Source organism: Erythrolamprus reginae, chromosome 3 (assembly GCF_031021105.1).
Source record: "Erythrolamprus reginae isolate rEryReg1 chromosome 3, rEryReg1.hap1, whole genome shotgun sequence".
Classification (NCBI taxonomy): domain Eukaryota; kingdom Metazoa; phylum Chordata; class Lepidosauria; order Squamata; family Dipsadidae; genus Erythrolamprus; species Erythrolamprus reginae.
Window position 1 is genome coordinate 174,275,543 of NC_091952.1, and position 23,913 is coordinate 174,299,455.

At 40.0% G+C, this 23,913-nt stretch overlaps 1 protein-coding gene across 7 annotated transcripts in view; it reads left to right on the plus strand.

Annotated features, from left to right (window-relative positions):
* Positions 1-21,634, plus strand: part of FARS2 (phenylalanyl-tRNA synthetase 2, mitochondrial) — a 288,657-nt gene extending 267,023 nt beyond the window's left edge. For 3 of the 7 annotated variants that reach the window (XM_070747191.1, XM_070747189.1, XM_070747190.1), the window contains 2 exons: positions 4,550-4,670; positions 21,368-21,634. In XM_070747191.1, coding sequence (XP_070603292.1) covers positions 4,550-4,670; positions 21,368-21,520 — 274 coding nt within the window. In that variant the 3' untranslated portion in view covers positions 21,521-21,634. Of the gene's footprint in view, positions 1-4,549; positions 4,671-16,040; positions 16,124-21,367 lie in introns of those variants that run through there. The other 4 variants (XM_070747193.1, XM_070747196.1, XM_070747197.1 and 1 more) reach the window with 2 other exon arrangements.
* Positions 21,635-23,913: the final 2,279 nt, after the last annotated feature.

Consider the following 23,913-nt stretch of genomic DNA (forward strand, 5'->3'; position numbering starts at 1 on the left):
AAACAGAAGAGATTACCACTTTTTAACCAAAATCTTGATTAAAGAAAATATCACTTACCGTTGGCTTATTCCACAAGGACTTTCTCTGACATGGCGCTCTACAAGGTACAAACTGGAAAACGTAGATCAAGCTATGTTCTTTCTTGAACAGAGTGGTTTGGGCCACTCCGACCATGCAAGTAAGCAACTAGTGGTCCAACTACAGCCAGCTCAACAGCAACCAGGGGAAAAATCACTAACTCAGCAAGAAGAAAACCTGGGGGCAACTGCCCAAGTAATAGAGCAGGACCAAGGTTCTAGAAGAGTTCAACCTCAGCGAGAAACCAAAAAACCTATTAAATGACAACGAATAAAGACTTGAAAATCTTTTCCGTAAATGTTAATGGACTTAACGAACCAAGAAAAAGGAAGCAAATCTTTTCCAAAATCAGAAACCAAAATGTTCAGATTGCAATACTACAAGAAGTTCATATTAAAAAAGATAACCAAAAATTACTGTTGAATCCCAAAATTGGAAAAATGTATGCTGCATTAGCAGACCAAAAAAAAAGAGGTGTAGTGATGTATGTCAAGAATTCTATAAATTCCAAACAAATATATAAGGATAAAGAGGGTAGGATATTGATTGTACAAGTAGATATTGAACCCAGACCTCTAGTGGTTGTTTCTATTTATGCCCCCAATGAAGACCAAATGACATTCTATAAAAATTTACACCAAATAATAACAGATTTAGCTATTGATAATCTATTGATAATAGGTGATTTTAATGCTATCGCGAATAGACAATTAGACCACTCAGGAGGGGGAAGTAATAAAAAAAGGGGAAAAGGTAAAAAAACAAGAAGAAACTTGCTACCCAGTACTTTTCAAAAAATGAAAGCGGAACTATTATTAAGCGATATTTGGAGGGAAAGACACCCTCTCAAAAGGCAATTTACCTTTTATTCCAATCCTCACAAAATTTGGACGAGAATTGACATGTTATGGGCACCAAAAACGGTGGCAGAACAAATAAGAGAAGTTGAGATAGACGTTAATACATGGGCCGATCACAATCCAATAGTGGTCTATATGACGATGAATAATAAACAGAACAATTGGCGGATGAACAGGTATATATTAAACGACAAGAAATATAAGGATTGGATTGAAAAGGAATTAAAAATATTTTTTGAAATTAATAAAACATCAGACACTACTCCACAGAACTTATGGGATACAGTTAAAGCGTACATAAGAGGTTTAACAATATCTTATACAGCAAAACACAATAAGGAAAAGAAATTAGAGTATTTACAATTAACAAACGAACTAAAACAATTAGAATCCTTATCGCAGCAACATACTAAGAACAGAGATCTAAAGACAGAAATAAACGTAATTAAACATAAAATTAGAGTTATAGAACAAAACCAACTAACTGAAAAGATTAAAAGAGCAAAGCAACAATACTTTGAATATGCAAATAAACCTGGCAGATGGCTAGCGTATAAACTTAGAAAACAGAGTCAATCAAAATTAATCCAAAAATTAGAAGATAAAGATGGTAAAATAAAATACGATACAGAAGGTAAGGCAGACATTGTGTATAATTTTTATAAGGAATTATATGCTAAAGATCATGTCATTGAAGATGAAGTTTTTAACTATTTAGAGGCTTCAAATCTACCACAAATAACAGAAGATCAACAGGCTACCATGGATGGACCAATAACAATGGAGGAACTCCTAATAACAATTAAAAAACAGAAAAGCAACAAGGCCACAGGTCCAGATGCCATACCTGCAGAATGGTATAAGATAGATAATGAAACAATAAGAAACCATATGTTAGAAACTTTTAATTCCTGTAGACTTGACGGAAAAATTCCTAAATCTTGGTCAGAATCACTGACAACCTTAATACATAAACAGGGTACAGAACCAGAAAAAATCAAAAATTATAGGCCTATATCACTATTAAATGTAGACTATAAGATCTTTATTGCCATTTATGCAGAAAGGCTCAAAGGAGTTATGAATGGAATAATACACCAAGACCAAAATGGGTTTCTTCCAGGGAGACAAATTAAAAATAATATTAGAACTGTAATAAATATACTAGAGTACTATGAACAACACCCAGATAAGATGGCATCTTTAATGTTTTTGGATGCTCAAAAAGCCTTCGACAACGTTAATTGGATATTTACAAAAATGCAATTAAATAAAATGAGATTTGGCCCAAAATTTGTTAATCTAATAGATACCATATATTCAAAACAAACAACGAATATAATATTGAATAACAGTCAATTACCAATACTTGACATAAATAAGGGAGTTCGCCAAGGATGTCCTATATCACCATTGTTATTTATTATGACCCTTGAAACCTTATTAATTAAAATAAGAGCGGACCCCAGAATAAAAGGTTTAACCGTAGGAGATGAAATCTATAAACTCCAGGCCTTTGCTGATGATCTAATGTTTATAATTGAAGAACCGACTACAACAGTTCCTACTTTATTACAAACCATTGAACAATATGGAAATGTAGCAGGTTTAAAGATAAACAAAAACAAAACACATTACTTGACTAAAAACATGAACAAAACACTAGAAACTAAATTAGAAACTATTTCTGGAATAAAGACTGTAAAAAAGGTAAAATATTTAGGAATAAATTTAACAGCGAAAACAATAACATTAAAAAATGATAATTATATGAAATTGTTAGCAGAAATTAAAAAAGACTTAGCAACCTGGAACAATTTGAAAATATCTTTCTTAGGAAGAATTGCAACAATTAAGATGAACATTTTACCCAAGGTCTTATTTCTTTTTCAGACAATACCAATAAACCCAGGGGGTATCTTTTTAAAAACTTTAACCAACTTAGTTAAAAAATTTATATGGCAAGGTAAAAAAGCAAGGATAAAAATGAATTGTTTAGAAGATATCAAAGAAAGAGGAGGATTTGGCCTTCCAAATTGGAAATTATACTATCAGGCCGCTGCACTAACATGGCTTAGAGATTGGATAATCTTAGATAATAAAAGAACACTCGAACTAGAAGGACATGATTTAATGCTTGGATGGCACGCATTTTTATGGTATGATAAGGACAAAAACCATTCATATTTTAAAAGGCATACATTAAGGAAATACTTACTAGAAGTATGGAAAGATATAAAGAAGAATCATTTTTTAAGCATTCCAGATTGGTTAGCTCCCTTAGAAGCAATAACGCATCCAAAGTCTATAAAGGACAAGAAAATGACTCATAGATATAAAGAACTATTAAATGATCAGATGAAGCTTAAATCTAGAATCGAACTACAAGAAGAAGGGATAATAATAGATTGGTGGCACTATGTCCAGATCCGATCTAGATATCAGAAGGATAAAACTCTTTATATTTTTAATAAAAGTAAGAATTCTTTAACTACCTTAATAACCACTAACTCTACAAAAATGATAGGGAAAATATATAAACTACTTATTGCTCATAAAAATATAGAGTTGACTCTAAAAGATACTATGATAAGATGGTGTAGAAATATTGGTAAGGAAATAGATATAGACACATGGGAGAAAGTGTGGATTAATAATTGGAAAATGACTAAATCAGTTTCTTTAAAAGAAAACCAAATCAAAATGTTCTATAGATGGCATCTCCCACCAAATAGGATAGCAAAAATGTTTCCCAAAACATTACCATTGATTCCTATGGGAAACATTGTTTCGTCTTGCAAACTTTTCACCTTAAGAACCTCGTCCTGGAACCAATTAAGTTTGTAAGACAAGGTATCACTCTATCTATTCCAGAATTAATTCAAATCCATGTTGGGAAATAGATGTAAACTGAAAAGCATATTTTTGGAATATATTTTTGCTATATAAATTTGTTTTCCCCATCTGTTATCGTGTTTGTGCATATGTGCCTATGTATATGTATTATTTGTGTGTATATATGCTGTATATTCATTCAAGGATGATTAATGGAGATCTAAATATTATTATGTAATTTGGCTGCTGTTATTCAGCATCAAGGCAAATATATTTTTGCACAGTGAAGGGCCACAAACATTTTTACCACCACACTGGCTTGGGCATGGACGTGGCTTATTTTGTGGGTGTGGGTTGATGGTCATGTCACTGGATAGGAGTGGCTTGCCAGCCATGTGACCAGGTGGGAGTGGCTTGACAATCATGTGACTGGCCCAGGTGGTCCTCTCAAAATCCTCACTCCTCAGAGTAAAACGTTTTTTTAAAAGGCCGTAAGGGCAGTAAAAGTAAAGTGAGGCAAAACCAAGCAAAACTTCCTCACAGGATTCTGTGAGGCAGGCGCAGTTATATATAGAGAGAGGTGAGGTGGGCGGGGTGATTGGTGAGTCAGCGAATCAGCAAGCCGCTGGCTCGTCAATCACTCTCCCAGCACATGCTCAGATGATTTAAAATAAAATAAAATAAAAATAATTTTTTAAAAATATTATTTAAGAAGATGGTGTTCCCGCCAGTCAGATGGAGCTGCGTGCACATGTGATCCATCTTTTCTATTCAGGAACTCATGCCATGTGCTCCTGGCCACCATTAAACCTTCTTTCCAAGCATCTTCCATGAATCCAGTGTCTTTTTCTCCACTTGGAACTGAACCAGTGATGGGCTCCTACGGGTACGGTCAGGTATGCAGAACCGGTAGAATTTTTTTTATTTTTTTCCTTTCTGGGCTCTGGGTATGTTTTTCCTATTGCAGTAAATGAGGTTGAATGTGTATAATTTTAGAAGAGCTGTGTGTGTGTGTGTGTGTGTGTGTGTGTGTGTACATATACATACAGTTTATATAGTAGATAATGCATATATTTGTGTGCCTGTGTGCAATGCCGTATGTACACATATGGCATATATATATATATATATATATATATATATATGTAGATTGTTCTGAGTTCGGGTTTTGCCCTGTGTAATGTTTTGCATGTCTATGCGACGTTTCGGTGAAATCACATTCACCATCATCAGGCTGGAGTTCCAATCTTTGTGTTTTTGCAAATGAATATTAGCAACTGACATTTCTTCTTAGCATGTAGTGTGGGGGTGGAGATTTGCTTTGAATGTAGCAAATAGATTGGGTGACTATGCTTCCGTGATCTGATTGGTTGGTGTAATCATGGTTATATATATATATATATGTCACATGCTCGTCTTATGAACTTAATTGGTTCCGGGATGAGGTTTGTAAGGTGAAAAGTTTGTAAGACAAAACAATGTTTCCCATAGGAATCAATGGAAAAGCGATTAATGCGTGCAAGCCCAAAATTCACCCCTTTTGCCAGCCAAAGTGCCCGTTTTTGGGCTGCTGGGATTCCCCTGAGGCTCCCCTCCATGGGAAACCCCACCTCCGGACTTCTGTGTTTTTGTGATGCTGCAGGGGAATCCCAGTAGGGGAATCCCAGCAGTGCAAAAACGGGTGCTTCGCTGGCAACGGAAAACGAGTGCTTCGCTGGCAACGGAAGTCCGGAGGTGGGGTTTCCAGCGAGAGGAGCCTCAGCGGAATTGCAGCATTGCATAAAGAAGGAAGTCCTCCGGAATTCCGTGTTTTTGTGATGATGAGATTTCGCTGAGGCTCCCCTCGCTGGGAAACCACACCTCTGGACTTCCGTTGCCAGCGAAGCGCCCATTTTTCCCCTGCTGGGATTCCCCTGCAGCATCACATATATAATATTTTATATATAATATTTTGGATGTTCAGTAATAGTAAGTGAAATTGTATCTCTTTGAGATGAGGAGAGGCAAGGCACCCTAACCCAAACCCTTGACATCAAGTTGGCCACATTTAAGCCAGTCACATGACCTTTAAACCATCCCCGGTCACATGATCATCAAACCACTCCCACCTGGTCACATGATCGGAAAGCCACACCCACAAAATAAGTCCCACCTACAGTGTGGTAGTAAAAAAATTTGCAGCCCTTCATTAGTCTTATGGTGTATTATTTTTCCTTATACAAAGAGATATAAAATCTTTTTTCACTTGCACTCCCCCGCCCCACTTAATTGATTTGAATGCAAGCAGCAATCTTTTCAAAAGTAGAAAGTTGTCTGTTGGCCACTTTCCACATTCTCGTTCATGACCAGCAATTCTTTTTCAGTCAAAGCATTTTTCCTGCCAGCTTACATATACCTCCACCCATGTATGTTACCCACACAAGTCTAGCACTCCAGTGTGCTGTTCAGTTGTCTAAGAAACAGCATGATTCACTTTCAGAAACTTTTCGTAGAAGAAGCTTTGCCGAATCTTGCTCCTTTCTGTCACCTTCTTCCTTTTGCTAATACTTTGATAACTTAAAATTGCTTAGAACCTGATCCTTTAATCCTATCATTTCCCATCATTCATTCTGCCAGTTTTATTCTGTTCAGGAACAAATTGAAGTTCTCAAGTGAAAAAGAACAATTTGTCTAGAGTCCATGATGGGATCAGTAAGTTATCCATCAAAGTCCCGGTGAAAAGGAAAGAACATTATGAAAGGATAGCAGAGCTCTTGAACTTGCCTAAGAATTAGGACATAAATATAAACTGAATTGGTACATAGACCACTGAACAGTTTTTCCTAGTATAGTAAATGTCTATTTACATTTACTATGTCTATTTACATTTTAAATTATAACTTAGTAATCCTTTCGGGGACTTGACATTAATTGTGGCATATCATGCAATGCTTTGGGCTTTCAATTTTCCACTTTTTTAAAATAAAAAAATTGCAACCACATTGTTCTCATTTTGGGCCTGGAAGGCCTCCTACACCAACCTAGAAGCCAAAACGGGGTGTGAGGGTGCCATGCAAGGTCCCAAAATGCAATGTGAGCACGCCCCTCCCCCACACATGCACACATGCATCCCACCATGCACCCCACACCTATACTGCACTCAAAGACCAGATGGCCGGCAGGAGGCACTTGCACATGTGCAGTGAATCTGGGTTGAGCCAACGGCAGGTGTACCAACAGAGAGGGGTCTGCATGCCACCTGTGGCATGCATGCCATAGGTTCACCATCATGGGTCTAGAGCCATATCTGCTAGCACATGAGCCGTTGCCCTAGTTCAGCTCAAATGTGCATGTCTGTGCGGGCCAGCTGATTTTTGGCTTGCACAGAGACTCTGGGAGGGTGTTTTTGGCTTCCAGAGAGCCTCTAGGGGGATGGGGGAGGACGTTTTTACCCTTCCCCGGCTCCAGGGAAGACTTTGGAGCCTGGGGAGGGTGAAACAAAGTCTACTGGGCCCACCAGAAGTTGAGGAACAGGCCATTTTTTGCCTCCAGAGGGCCTCCGGGGTGTAGGGAAGCTGTTTTTGCCCTCTCCAGGCATTGAATTATGGATGTGGGCATTTGCGCATGCGGAATAGCACATGTGCACGCACTTTCGGCACCCAAGGGGAAAAAGGTTCGACATCACTGGTCTAGAGCAACTATTGCCTACAGCTGATTCACAGTAGCTATTTTGACACCTATAAATTAACACACGCATTATGTATATTTATGTCGTCTTTTAAGTATTTCCTTTTGGGAGCAGAAAACCTATTAGCAGTTGTGTTATTTGTGAATGTAGGCTGTTTGGGATATTTTATTCCTAAATAGAGTGTAAAATAGTGGTGTTCTGGTGTATAGTCCCCTTGCTTGATCAGTGAGCCTTTGTGCAAGCAAATATATGTGCACAGTCAGGTGTGGCATTGCAAGATCATAATTCATACCCAACGCACAATATTACACAGTATTGCTGCATGTATAAATGTTGAAACAACTATGCTGGAAACAAGATGCAGCATGAGAGGTTATGATGAAGCCATTATGATATATGGGTGGACAAAAGAATGGCTAAGATGGGTCCTCAAGACTTCTCTAGTAGGTTTGTCATTTTGTTCACTTACAAGAATTGGGTAATTTATTTTCAAATTATGTATTGTAATTGTAAGGCAATTTGAATTTGTCCCCCCTTCCAGCCAAAATCGCATGAAGCTAAATATATCTGCATATCTGCATATATTTAATTACGACAACAAGCCAAAACAGTGACCTGCTCACTGTTTCATTTGCTTCCAGGCTTCTACTGTAATTTGCTGTAATTCCTTGCAGTTTGGCATGCAGGCAACATATATTTTATATTTCTGCAGATTAAGGAGGGAAGAAGGAGAATTCATCACGAGTTTGACATTACTAGTCAAGTTCCTTATCACTTCTAAATCCTTCTTAAGTGTTTTCTGATTTATCTCTTTTGCCAACAACACTGCATCTTGTTTATTTTCACGGCAACCATGGTTACAGGTTTTGGTAATACGAAAAAAAGACCATTGAATTGTTTGCAGAAGATAATATTTTGAAGGTTAGCTCACAGTACACTTTAGTGGCCCGGATCAATGCGGACGCTTTGTTTTCCAGAATATTAATGAAATGATTAATGAAATTTTAATGGGAACTTTTCTGTATGCTGTCTAATATACCTGCTTCCATGAAGGAAAGGAAATTTATCTTAAATTCTTTTTTACAGCCTCTTATTCATTCATTAATGGAATACATTTTTTAAATCTGACATTAGTCTTATTTTAATAATACACTAGTATCCTTTAGTGTTAACATGTAATGGACCATGGGGATGGGGGAGAGACTTTCAGATAAATATTTATAATTTTTTTGATTTGAATCATTAGTAATAGAACAGTATTACATTCAGCATTTATTTTAATTCCTCCTATGTTTCAATGTAAAACCCAGTGTCATTATTTTAAAATGAATTCCTAATAAAATGTTAATCCTAATTAACCCCATTGCTATTATTTTTGCTTTTGGCAAAATTAATTCCACTTTAGTTCCATCAGATCCCGAAATTTGCAGACTCATCTGTAACTGAGTATGCCTAGTAATTGTTCGCACAGAGGTACTTTGCCTTGCAGGATTGATTTATGACTCTCTGGCTTGATTTATGTATAAAACCTCAAGACAGCTTATACACAGATCTTTCCTTCTTTTTTAATATTGGAAGAAGAAAAATGTGTGTAGCTCACGGTTGAACTGTGAGGTCCTTGGTGCTCTCTGAGCTGGCTTGTTTTCTTGCAGATGTTTCATTACCGAACTAGGTAACGTTATTTAAAAATATATATTTTTAAATATTTCATTTTACTTCCTTAACAACAACTCTATGAGAAATGACTTGTAGAATAACACCCATTGACATTCTACAATGGAGTTGGATGTGAACGTGTTCTATCCAGTTGCAGTTCAGTCCTTTAAACACTGGGTCATGCATAGGAGTCACTATTATACTCTTCACAATATACAATGAGCTCTCATAGGCTCTCACCATTGTACTATTTTTATAATTATTTATTTAAAATAATTTATACCTTGCTTTTTATTACAAAGAATGCATAATCAACTTGTTGGAAGTAATATTCCTCTGGGTTCATTTCAGTGAAGGGCTTTAAAAAAAAAATACTACTACACTGTGGGCGTGGCTTATTTTGTGGGTGTGGCTTGCTGGGCATATGACCAGTTGAGAGTGGCTTGACGATCATGTGACTGACTTAAAGGTGGCCTACTTGATGTCACTCACGTCAAGGGTTTGGGTTAGGGTTAGGGTGCCTAGCCTCTTCTTGCCTCAAGGAGATACAATTTCCCTATCTGTTTACTATTACTGAACATCCATAATATACTATTTAATTATATATATACATGTCACATGGTTTTTTTGCTGAATTTGAAAATTAAGGGAGACCAGGATAGATCTATTTCGGCCTTATTTTGGCCTCATCAGCTAGCCATACCCTCATTGGGACTTGAACATGCAACCTTTGCCTTGTAAGGCAGAGAATTAACCTCTAGGCTACAGTATTCAATCCCTTCAGCTCTGTACCAGGGAAGGGTTACATATTTTTGTGTCGAATCACCCTGGTGTATTGAAGGAACATCACATATATATATATATGCCATTTGTGTACATACATATTATACACAGACATACAAAAATATACATTATCTACTATATAAACTGTATGTGTATGTATATGCACACACATACACGCACAGCTCTCCTAAAATTATACACATTCAACCTCATTTACTGTGATAGGAAAAACATACCCAGAGCCCAGAAAGGAACCGTACCCGTAGAAGCCCATCACTGGTTCAGTTCCAAGTGAGGAAAAAGACACTGGATTCACGGAAGTTGCTTGGAAAGAAGGTTTAATGGAGGACAGGAGCACATGGCATGAGTTCCTGAACAGAAAAGGTGGATCACATGCTTCCAGGTGTTGGATAGAAGAGAAAAAAGGAGCAAATTGCGGAGAAGTTCCTCGTTTTATGCTCTCTTGGGTCCCACTCTGGGGCCCTCCTTCTTCTACCCAAGAAATGCACCGATTGGCTGTCACACTCTCATGGTGCCTTGCAGGAGCAACTTTGAGGGTTGTTTTTTTTTAGTTCAATTTTGGCTGAGCCTTGCTAGGTGATGGTGTAATGAAAGGGCTTTGGGCAATTCCTAATATGGCTGTATTAGAGAGCATGTCCACCAAAGACAAATTCCTTGTATTTCCAATCACACTTGGCCAATAAAGAATTCTATTCTATCTATTCTATTAGAGGTAAATATTTTGTTATGTAGAATAGATTGGTCCTGCTATTAACAAAGTGTGTGGGGGGGAGAGAATGAGTGAGCTGGGCCATTCCTTGATGGGCACATTGACAAAGGTAAGAGCTACTAAGAGTGAGTCTTTTTTCCTTGCCTAAGAGCATGAAAGAGAAAAGAGAAAAATGAATATCCTAGGAAATATTTTAAAAGGTAGAACCTTGTATAGAATATCTCCAGAAACATGCCTAAGAGATATTCTATATAAGGCTCTGCCTTTTAAAATATTTTCTAGGACAGTGATGGCGAACCTTTTTCCCTCACATGCCGAAAGAGAGTGTGCACGCGCTATCACACATGCGCAAGTACCCACACCCATAATTCAATGCCTGGGGATGGCGAAATCCGCTTCCCCCATCCCCACGGAGGCCCTCTGGAGGCCAGAAACGTCCTGTTTCCCAACTTCTGGTGGGCCCAGTAGGCTCGGGATTTGCCCTCACCTTGCTCCAAAGGCTTCCCTGGAGCAGAGAGAGGGTAAAAATGCCCTCCCCCATCCTCCTGGAGGCTCTCTGGAAGCCAAAAATGCCCTCCCAGAGTCTCTGTGCGAGCCAAAATCAGCTGGCCGGCACACACATGCATGTTGGAGCTGAGCTAGGACAGTGGCTTGCGAGCCAGCAGATATGGCTCCACATGCCACCTGTGGCACCTGCACCATAGGTTCACCATCACTGTTCGCCATTTCATTTTTCTAGAAGGGTGGGTGCTAACTTCCTACAATCCCTCTTTTTCCCCCCAAAAAAATGTCAGTGCGACACACATGTTCTGACACAAGCTTCAAATTGATGGGATCAGGGAGATTTGATGGGTGCTTTTTAATTTTATCTCATGCAAATGGGAAGGCATTGATAGAGGCAGCAGAAGGATTCCTTCAGTGGCTCTCAAAAGGAGAGCTTTCTCCTTTAATATGCACCACAAGACAAATTCATTCTGAATCCAATCACACTTGGCCAATAAAGTATTCTGTTCTGTTCTATTCTATTCTATTCTATTCTAATCACTCTTAAGTGATTAGAATAGACCTTACATAGTTAAATATAGGTAAGGCACTGTTAAACATACTGATGTTTCCTTGGAATTGTACCATCTAGTTGACTATTTTCTGAATCTGTTCAAATGAGACATATATAACATGATAAAATTGGTTAATATAAATATATAAAACCCTTCATGGCACCGGACCAGGGTATCTACGAAACCGTCTTCTGCCACACGAATCCCAGTGACCGGTTAGGTCCCACAGAGTGGGCCTTCTCCGGGTCCCGTCAACAAAACAATGTCGCTTGGCGGGGCCCAGGGAAAAAGCCTTCTCTGTGGCGGCCCCGGTCCTCTGGAATCAACTCTCCCCAGAGATTAGAATTGCCCCCACCCTCCTTGCCTTTCGTAAGCTCATTAAAACCCACCTCTGTCGTCAGGCATGGGGGGATTGAGATATTCTTTCCCCCTAGGTCTTTACAATTTATGCATGGTATGTTTGTTTGTTTGTATGGATGTTTAGTTTTATAATAAGACTTTTTTAGTTGTTTTTAGTATTGGATTTACACGATGTTTTTTATTACTGTTGTTTGCCGCCCCGAGTCTATGGAGAGGGGCGGCATACAGATCAAATAAATAAATAAATAAATATTATAAGGCAATTACTTCTTCTAGCTTCAACAGATTAAAATGGATAGGTGTGTATTTCAGGCATTTTTTTCCCAAATAGGTGGGATGCCCCTGAAAAAGTTCGGAGAGGAAGACCATATCTCACAAGCCTGGAAGTAATCTGGACATAATTTCAGCTGTTGACACATCCAATTTATCTCCAAAGTAGTCCAGTTATATATTCTGTTGTAAAGAAAATGGTAGCAGAATTTTCTATCCCAATACCAAATACTATTATTTTGGAGCTAAATTTGACGTTCAAAAGCAGGGGTGTAAAACTAGCGGTGTGACCTCATCTGACGTATCATTACTTTCCCCCCCCTTCGCTAAAATGGGGTGGGCGTGGCCAGCACGTGATCCATCTGACCTGCGGGCTATGAGTTTGACACCCCTGTTCTAAAGTGATTTCCATTACTCTTCCTTTTCAACTTGTCCCAGCTAACCATAAGATGATGGATATGGTAAAGTGAAGAAGTGTGCTTCTTGCACAATATCAGAATTAATTAGAACAATTATGTGATTTTATTTCATTTCTCTCTTTGGGTTGATGAAAGACTGCAACTGTATGTCTGTGAATTCCTGCTTTTTCAAGAAATATTTCACATGAAAAGCCTCAGTGACCAAGACCAGCAGATGGCTGCATTGTTGTACTAGACTTGCTAAGAATGGATCTACCAAGTTAAACATATTTTCTCTAGAATATAAGGAACTGAAAATTTAGCAAAGTGACAAATTTGTCATAGCTTTTGTCTGCAATTCCATCTGAGGGTAATATTAAGATTATGATAATACTTTTTAGGAAAATTGGATGTGGTTAGAGTTTTATTGCAGATTTGTTCAAATATTTCTTTCTTTTTTTCTTTTTTTTTAAACATAGTGTGGAAGAAGTATAATGTAATTAATATATAACCAATTTTATTGATTATTCAACATTCAACAGATTTAAATGCTCAGAAACATCAAGCAAACATATATGGGTTTTTTGAAAATCAGGCAGCATAAAAATTTAAAGCAGCACCCAAAAACCTCAACCAGATCAAAGAGTAACAAATTTAGGACAATTTCCAATTAAAACCCTTTACCCAGATGGTTAAAATTAAACAGGTTTGTAAGAACTTTATAACTTCAAGATTTTAACCTTGCAGTGGATGATCAAAAGGGAACGAGAAAAATTGATTCGCCTGTGAAGTCTTTCTAGAAGAAATTTTTTGCTGTTTTTCAATCAAATGCATATTTTAGATTGATAGGAGACAGGGTGCGTGATACATAAAAGTTTTGTAGCATTTTGGCATTACATCTTCAGAATTGTCTATGCTGCTCAATATCTTACATCTATTTTCTCAGAACACATGAGATACAGGAAAGTCATATACAGACTTTTTTCTTTAAATCACTCTAGAGCAGGGGTGTCAGTTGGATGTGTCACACATTGGCCACGCCCATGCCCGGTTTAGCGAAGAGGGGGGAGTTGCGATACATCAGGTTGCGATGCAATGGCAACACGAGTTTGACGCCCCTGCTCTAAAGGATGCATGCTTTGGGGGTCATTTTTATTCTCTGCTAGATCAGTGCCTTGAATTGTTACCTCCAAAAGGGCGCGAGTAGCACCCATTCATGGGGTGAATGACTTCAGTGATCTTCTTTCATGTTAATCCAGGGCCATTTGTTGGAATGTTGGAGGTGGGGCTCTGGGACTCAAATTGCAGGTCATATATCCATATTTACAAGGCCCATTTATGAGCGCTTTCATGTATTTTCTGTATAATTATGTATATCAGGCATCAGTTAAATTCACAAGTTCAGTGCTAGAACACAAACCCCTTGTTCCCACAGAGATGCTCGTGCTTTCTAAGTCTTATTGCATATTATTTCACCCTATTTCTTTCCTCTAAAACTGCTGAATATCAATAAGAATAAATTACATCATTGTAGCGATGTGCTGTCTGTTAGAATTTTGCTTTACATGATATTTTCATTGATTGTGGAACATTACATGAACCTTGGTCATCTTGTCACATTTGGGCGTAGAGCCAAGAGCTGTCATTGTCAGCTTTAAAATGAACCTTGTCCCGAGACAAGACAAGATAACTTTATTACAGTCCTTGTAATCTGACTCAAAAACAGAAAAGGGAAAAAAGTTTGAGACAGCAACCAAAAATCACAGTAAAACCAATACCGGTAATGATAAAACAGTTATGCCAAGGTGTAATATATTTTGTGGATAGCAAAAAGCAAAGCTTAGTCACCTGAAGAAAAATAAGATCACATTGACTTGATTAAGGTAATGTAAATACCGTATTTTTCGGAGTATAAGATGCACCGGAATATAAGACGCACCTTAGTTTTTGGTGAGGAAAATAGGAAAAGGAATCTGCTTACCAGGTATTCATCTGGCTGGCATCCTTAGTCTGGTCAGTTTAAACACATTATTTTATCCTCTGGTTAAGGGCTTATTTATTTTTTTATTCTGTGAAAGTAACAATGAAAGAGCTTGCAAACCAGTAAGAGCTGGGAACATCATTATCACCTGGAAAGAAACAGTATGAGCACATAGAGCAATGGAAAGAACCCTGGAAAGACTTAAGGCTTGGAAAACATTCTTCTTTGCAGAGAGTAACAGTGAAAGAGCTTGCAAGCGGGTAAGAGCTGGGAACATTGTTAGCACCTGGTTAGGGCTGGAAAGAGACATTCGGAGCAAGTAAAAAAATGAAAAAAACCCTACAAAGACAGGGTTTGGAATACATTCTTCATAGAGTAACAATGAAAGAGCTTGCAAGCCCGTGAAAGCTGGGAACATCATTAGCACCTGGTTAGGGCTGAAAGAAACTTACTCAGAGCAAGTTAGAGTAATGGAAAAAAAAAACCTGCAAAGGGCTTGGAAAACATTCTTTGCAGAGAGTAACAATGAAAGCGCTTGGGTACATTAATAGCATCTGGTTAGGGCTGGAAAGAAATATCTGGAGCAAGTAAAGCAATGAAAAAAAAACCTTCAAAGACAGGGTTTGGAATACGTTCTTGGCAGAGAGTAACAATGAAAGAGCTTGCAAGACGGTAAAAGCTGGGAACATTGTTAGCACCTGGTTAGGGGTGGAAAGAAACACTTGGAGCAAATAAAGAATGGAAGAAAAAAAACCCTACAAAGACAAGGTTTGGAATGCATTCTTTGCAGAGAGTAACAATTGAAAGAGCTTGTAAGCCGGTAAGAGCTGGCATCGTTAGCACCTGGTTAGGGCTAGAAAGAAACTTACTCAGAGCAAGTTAGAGTAATGAAAAAAAAAAACTGCAAAGACTTAGGGCTTGGAAAACATTCTTCACAGAGAGAAACAATTAAAGAGCCTGCAGGGTGAGAGCTGGGTAGATCGTTAGCAGCTAGTTAGGGCTGGGGAGGGGGAAGAGAAAGCTACATTCAGAGTATAAAACGCACCCTAATTATCAGCCTATTTTAGGGAGGAAAAAGGTGCGTCTTATACACCAAAAATTTGGTAAATGATAGGTAATGTAAATAAAAGAATGCGAGTGGCCTGAAAATCTTGAGTAGATGGGGTATTATTAATTGCAATTCTGTATCTTTCTGATACGAGCAATATAAAAAAATACAGGTTAGTGTTTAAGGAACTCACCACCACAGGGACAAAGTCAGAATGGCTGCTACCCACAGATAATTTTCATTATCTGCACCACCACCTAGATTGTAATTTTCTCTGTTTCTCTTATTTTACTATTCCTGTTTTATTCTCCACAGCCACACAAAATCAAAACTGAGTGTAGTCCTCTCACAGGAAAATATCTACCACAACTACTGAAGTGGATTGCAATCCATAAAGGTTTATTAATTGATTAGTTTTTATGGTATCGTTGAAATATTTTGCAGCAAAATGCATCTTTGTTCTTTGCTATTAGTTCTGGCTGATCTTGTGACTAATTAGGGAAATGTATTGAACCTTTGATCATATTTGCAAGATTTGTAATCTTCGGGTTGTTGCAAAATTACACAGGAAGCCCAGCCACCATGGCTAATTTAGTGAAGAAACCCTGACAGTGTCCTTCTCAAATTCAGCTTTATCTAATATACAATTTAACATACCTCCATCTACCTGTAGTCCTCAGATTATGGCCTAATTTGGACCAGCCTGTCTGTGAAGAAGTCAGCAAGCAAAAATTCACGTGACCGTGCCACTTAGCAGTCACGACAGTCCCCATTGTGGTCATTAAGTGAGGACTATTCAGTCATAAGGCAAGGACCTCACACCTCAGCATTGCACAAACTGCTTCCATTTCAACTCCTTCACCCCCTATCGCTACCCACTCTCTGGCCTTTTGACCATCTCATACTACATGGCGGGTATGAAGAAGCCACCGTATTTTGCTGTCGCCACCTTCAATAACCTAAAAATCTCTTTAACCGAAGGAGTGGAAAAGGTTCAGCCCAGAGGGGTACCCTTGAATAGGTCAGGAAAAGAGCCATTTCTTGGCCACTGTCTCCCCCACTTCCTCAGCCAGCAAGGTCAGGATGGACTAAACATTAGGCTGGATGCAATAATGGTAACAGTTCCTGAGACCCAAACAACTTCCTGTGATTGCAGGAATATTGCAATAGCTAGAAATGTGAGCTAGTCACCAAGCATCAAAATGTTGATCACTTGGCTACTGGGATTCTGTGGTGGTTACAAAATGACTGATTGTACATCTGTTTTTTTCAGTAACACTGTAATTTTGAACAGTTGTTGAATGAATGGATGGATGTAACTTGACAACTACCTGCATAGTGAAGAGACTATAGTATTCTAGGGCAGAGGTCCCCAACCGCCGGTCCGTGGACCGGGACCGGGCCGTTGGGGTTTTCCAGCCGGTCCGCGGCGCCGCTGCCCTCCCGGCAGAGGACATTATGCAGGACAGGGTGGGGCGTCGGGCAGGGCGGGGAGAATCAGGAGGCTCCTTTGGCGGCTGGGGGCTGCCTGGCTTTGTGATTTTGGCTGGGGGGGAGTTAGGAAGGTCCTACTTCTCCCCCCCCCAGCCAAAAACTCAAAGCCTATCTGCTGGATACGGGCGATGAGCGGGACGAGCGGCGCCGAAGCCGGTGGCTGTGGCAGCTGCTGCAAGAGGCTTCCGCGCCGCTCTGTCCCACTCATCGCCCGTATCCAGCAGATAGGCTTTGAATTTTTGGCTGGGGGGGGGGAGAAGTAGGACCTTCCTAAACCCCCCCCCAGCCAAAATCACAAAGCCAGGCAGCCCCCAGCCGCGAGGTGCCCCCTCCCCTCCCATGGAGCCCTGCCCTGTTTGGTGCCCGCTGGCCGGGCAACGGCCTCCCTCCCTCCCTGCCTCGTGTTTGCAGAGCTCCGTCGGGCAAAGTTCGGACGCCTTCCGGGCGCACGCACACATCCACACCTCCACCCCCCCGGGAGGAATTCGCCCCCTGCCCAGAATTGGCCAGCCCAGCAACGCTGCCCTGCTCCCTTCGGAGGTGCGGAGAGGGTGGGGAGAGGAATTTAACCCCGAAAGTGGCCACCCCTCCATAACCCCACCCCCATATGACCAAAGCCCCCCCCCCCCCCCCCCACCGGGCCATGGAAAACTGGTCTAGCTTAAAGCCGGTCCCTGGTGCAAAAAAGGTTGGGGACCTCTGTTCTAGGGTGTCATTCTGTGAACTTAAGAGAATAGAATTCTTTATTGGCCAAGTGTGATTAGACACACAAGGAATTTGTCTCCGGTGCATAAACAATGCCGCTTGGCAGGACCCAGGGTGGCCCCGGCCCTCTGGAACCAACTCCCCCCAGAAATTAGAATTGCCCCCACCCTCCTTGCCTTTCGTAAGCTACTTAAAACTCACCTCTGCCGCCAGGCATGGGGGAATTTAGATACTCTTTCCCCCTAGGCCTTTACAATTTCATGCATGGTATGTCTGTATGTATGTTTGGTTTTTATATTAATGGGTTTTTAATCGTTTTTAGTATTGGATTATTATTGTACGCTGTCTTGTTATTGCTGTTAGCCGCCCCGAGTCTCCGGAGAGGGGCAGCATACAAATCCATTCAATCAATCAATCAATAAATAAATAAATAAATAAATAAATAAATAAGCTCTCAATGTACATACAACAATAGTGATAGATCATTATCATAGTCATTGTAAAAATACATCCATCATAAAACATTAGATACAACATTTAGTGGTACTCACGAATACTAAATAAGCAATCAACATAAATCATACTAGTACACTAAGTAAACAATATAAATCATAAGATACAAGCAACAAAGTTGTAGTCAAAAGAAGATAAGGAGATAGTAATGGGAAGATGAGAATAATTATGGCTTTAGTACAGAGTCCTGTTGGGCTAGAAGATCATCAAGGTCCCTTCCAACTCGGATGGTGTTCTATGTTCTAAGATGAACGGAGAGGCACTGTGTTGAATGCATAAAACTAGCTCTGCTTTCCACGTCCAGCTGATTAGATGCAAAAGGAGGAAATATTATTCTTCCCCACTCCAGGCAATTATAATTTTGCAAAGAAAGGCCAGCTAAGTAGGACAATTGCTTTAATATTCTGAACCCTTCTTCCTGGATTGCTCTTCTTTGCTTTCCTGCCAAATTACATAGATTAAAAATAAATCCATGGTCTTGCCTATTTTTATTTGTCCATTGTTGATTTTGCTTAGAAGCGGTGTTCCCCGTGGCATCTGAATCCATCAATATCCCTCTGTTTTTTTTCCTGCCTGCCTTATGCAGCATTGCATTGTATTTAGTCTTTCATTTCAGAAAGCTATTGCTTAGAATGCTGTGATCTGAAGTTCAATTAAAGACTAATGAAAGGAGCATGAGGTATGTAATTGCATACCAGATGAGTTGTAGGAAGGTACAGATTGGATACAAAAAATGTATTTTCCTCATTTCCTGCTAATCATTGCATCTGTTGATCTAACAGAATTGCAGCCCAAGTTCTTAAAAATTTCAAACATTAGCAGCATTACTACTATGTTCTCTATAACAGTGGCGCACTACTGGGTCAATGAAGCAGCGGGCAAGCGTGCAAAACTTCATTTGCACATGCACAGGATTTAGGTTGCATGCACTAAACATTCCCTCCCACGACGCCACCAAAACTGCCGCCACCAGCCTACAAAACCAAAAAAGTCGATGAGCCCTGCTTTAGCACATGGAAGGGGGCACATTGGACAAAAAAGTAGTATGTGGCCCTGAGGTTTCACTTGTGATGTATAAGCTATATAGGAGCTACAGCTTGCCCAGAGTTTCCCTGTGGTAAGATGGGCAACCAATAAAATGTTATCATTATAATAATAATCATTATCATCATGTTCATCATCATCATCATTATTATTTATTAGATTTGTATGCCGCCCCTCTCCGCAGACTCGGGGCGGCTCACAACAGTGATAAAACAATATACAATGGCAAATCTAATATTAGAAGTCTATAATAATAAATCTAACATTAAAAGTCTAAAAACCCCATTATTTAAAAAACATACATACAACATACCATACATAAAACTACATAGGCAAGGGGAGATATCTCAGTTCCCCCATGCCTGATGGCAGAGGTGGGTTTTAAGCAGTTTACAAAAGGAGGGTGGGGGCAATCCTAATCTCTGGGGGGAGCTGGTTCCAGAGGGTTGGGGCTGCCACAGAGAAGGCTTTTCCCCTGGGTCCCGCCAGCCGACATTGTTTAGTCGACGGGACCCAGAGAAGGCCAACTCTGTGGGACTTAACCGGCCGCTGGGATTTGTGCAGCAGAAGGTGGTCTCGTAGATATTCTGGTCCGGTGCCATGAAGGGCTTTAAAGTTCATAACCAACACTTTGAATTGTGACCGGAAACTGATTGGCAACCAATCAGATTTATATGCCGCCCCGAGTTTGCGGAGAGGGGCGGCATATAAATCCAATAAACCTAAACCTAAACCAATGCAGACTGCGGAGTGTTGGTGTAACATGGACAAACCTTGTTGTTATTGTTGTTGTTGTTGTTGTTGTTGTTATTATTATTATTATTATTATTATTATTATTATTATTATTATTATTATTATTATTATCTTTCCCCCTAGGCCTTTACAATTCATGTATGGTATGTTTGTATGGATGTATGGATGTTTGGTTTTACAATAAGGGTTTTTTAGTTGTTTTACTATTGGATTTACATGCTGTTTTTTGTTACTGTTGTTAGCCACCCTGAGTCTACAGAGAGGGGCGGCATACAAATCCAATAAACAAATAAACAAACAAACAAACAAACAAACAAATAAATAAATAAATAAAATTGTTGTTATTGTTATTATTATTAATATTACGAGGGTAATCCAGAAAGTAAGGTTACAAGGCACATAGCTCTCACAGAGAATGTTCACGGGGAGAGTTGGTTTTACTATTGTGTAGTGGGAAGCCAGTGGAAACAAACAAGCATTGCCAGTGATCAGTAGATCATCGACTGGCATGGTGGTGAAGGTTAGAGATGAACATCCTCATTCAGTTTCCCGCCAAGTGCGAAGTGCACGCTGTAATACGCTACCTGAATGCTAAGGGCATGAACGCTGCTGTGATTAATCGCGAAATCGTTTATGGAAAGGATGTAATGTCAAGACAGCACATGATAAAATGGGTACGGAATTTCAATTGAAGGAACACCTTGGTGGAAAACACTTTTCCAACAACGGCAAGGTGAAAATAGAAGTGACGAACTGGCTGAAAAAGGCGGTGGGAGACTTCTATGACACAGACATCAAAAAACTCGTCCTACGGATGACAAAATGTATTGAACTGAATGGTGATTATGTGGAAAAATAATGTAATCATTATGCTGCAATCCATGTAACCTTTATTTACAATATCTTCATTCTTTGCACTTTTAAAAAAACCTTGTAATCTTACTTTCCAGTTAACCCTCGTGTCATTTATATTATTATTTCCACTGTATTGGAAAACTTGAAAAATATAACTAAACGCCAAGAAAAACCAAGAAGAAAAAAGAAACGTTTTATTTTCTCATTGAAAATATGTATAACTTTGTACAAGTTTATACCAGCAACTGATTCTTTTTTGTTGTTGTCTTTTCCCTAGGACACAAAGGGTCAGCCATTGTTACCAGATCACTTACCGGCACTTGGAAAAGACCCTGACTCAGAAGGAAATAACCAATATCCATCAAGCCATTCAGAAATCGGTAGTACAGGAATTTGGAGTGGATGGAAGATTTTGACTTTTCAGTTTTGAATTCCCTGGGTTACTTTTTTAAGAAATTCCTTATTTCTGTTAAAACAATTTCTATTATGTAGAAAACTTTATCTAATACTAGCACCAATAAATTACCTTGCTTGTTTGAATACATTTATTTGTTTGTTTGTTTATTGATTTATTGATTTGATTTGTATGCCACCCCTCTCTGCAGACTCGGGGCGGCTAACAACAATGATAAAAACAACATATAACAATCCAATTTAATAAAACAACTAAAAACCCTTATTATAAAAACCAAACATACACACAAACATACCATGCATAACTTGTAATGGCCTAGGGGAAGGAATATCCTAACTCCCCCATGCCTGGAGAAAAAGGTGGGTCTTGAGTAATTTGCGAAAGACAAGGAGGGTGGGGGCCGTTCTAATCTCTGGGGGGAGTTGATTCCAGAGGGCCGGGGCCGCCACAGAGAAGGCTCTTCCCCTGGGGCCCGCCAAATGACATTGTTTGGTCGACGGGACCCGGAGAAGGCCAACTCTGTGGGACCTTATCGGCCGCTGGGATTCGTGCGGTAGAAGGCGATTCCGGATGTATTCTGGCCCAATGCCATGTAGGGCTTTAAAGGTCATTACCAATACTTTGAATTGTGACCGGAAACCGATCGGCAGCCAATGCAGGCCGTGGAGTGTTGATTACTAGTTCTTATACATAGTAGTGTGTCCGTAATACCTGCTTTGACCATTTGTTCCATGAGTTTGATTATACAAGTTCAAACTTGTATAAGTTGTTTGAGGTTAAGACACAACTGGACAATACAAAAGGAACCTGTAACAAAATAGTCCTTGACAGTTTCAAGGAAGTGGATTATGGTCACAACAAAGAAGCAGACATGGTCCAGGAATTCGGTCAGACGGGTCTTGTCTTGTCTTGTCTTGTCTGTCTGTCTCTGTCTCTGTCTCTGTCTCTCTCTCTCTGTCTCTGTCTCTCTGTCTCTGTCTCTCTGTCTCTCTCTCCCTATCTATCTATCTATCTATCTATCTATCTATCTATCTATCTATCTCTATCTATCTATCTATCTATCTATCTATCTATCATCCATCCATTCCTATCTACCTAGGAAACTTCTTAATTGCCCATCTCCCTTACAGAGGGGCTCTCAGATGTAGAGAGTGAAGAAAATCACCTGGATGGAGTTAAGCCATCAAAATCGTTGCTCTTATTCTTAGAGCAGAGCAGGAAGCAAGGATAGAGAAATGGTGACATGTTTCCAACAAAGAGCCCATCACTAGCAATGTTCTTAAATATGCCAGATGCAAGAAAAGCTCAGTTATGTGCATTGTCATGGAGGAACAAAGGAGATCACCTCAGTTTGACTTTAAAACTACCAATGCATATATAATAATCTATGCATATACAATAATCTAATTTGAAGAATGTTCGGAAACTTTAGATCATGCAGAATGCAGCTGTGAGAGCAATCATGGGCTTCCCCAGGTATGCCCATGTCACACCAACACTCCACAGTCTGCATTGGTTGCCGATCAGTTTCCAGTCACAATTCAAAGTGTTGGTTATGACCTATAAAGCCCTTCATGGCATCGGACCAGAATATCTCCGAGACCGCCTTCTGCCGCACGAATCCCAGCGGCCGGTTACGTCCCACAGAGTTGGCCTTCTCCGGGTCCCGTCAATGAAACAATGTCATCTGGCGGGACCCAGGGGAAGAGCCTTCTCTGTGGCAGCCCCCACCCTCTGGAACCAGCTCCCCCCAGAGATTAGGATTGCCCCCACCCTCCTTACCTTTCGCAAATTCCTCAAAACCCACCTCTGCCATCAGGCATGGGGAAATTGACTCCCCCGGGCCGTTTCCCATTTTATGCAAGGTTTGTGTGAGATGTATGATTGTTTTTTATACTCAGGGTTTTAAATTGCTTTTTATTGTTGGATTTGTACCATGTTTTGTGTTGTGAGCTGCTCCGAGTCTCCAGAGAGGGGCGGCATACAAATTGAATAAATCTAATCTAATCTAATCTAATCTATAAAATGGGGTGATTGACTCCTGGTTTCTGAGATTGGCAAATTGTTTGGTCAAATCCTTTAGGCCAGTGATGGCGAACCTATGGCACGGGTGCCACAGGAGGCACGGAGCCATATCTGCTGGCACGCAAGACATTGCCCTAGCTCAGCTCCAACATGCATGTGTGTGCTGGCCAGCTGATTTTTGGCTCACACAGAGGCTCTGGGAGGGCGTCTTTGGCTTCCAGTGAGCCTCCGGGGAAACCGAGAAGGGCGTTTTTGCCCTCCTTCGGCTTCAGGGAAGCCTTTGGAGCCTGAGGAGGGCAAAACATGAGCCTACTGGGTCCACCAGAAGATGGGAAACAGTCCGTTTTAAGCCTCCAGAGGGCCTCCAGGGGTGGGGGAAGCTG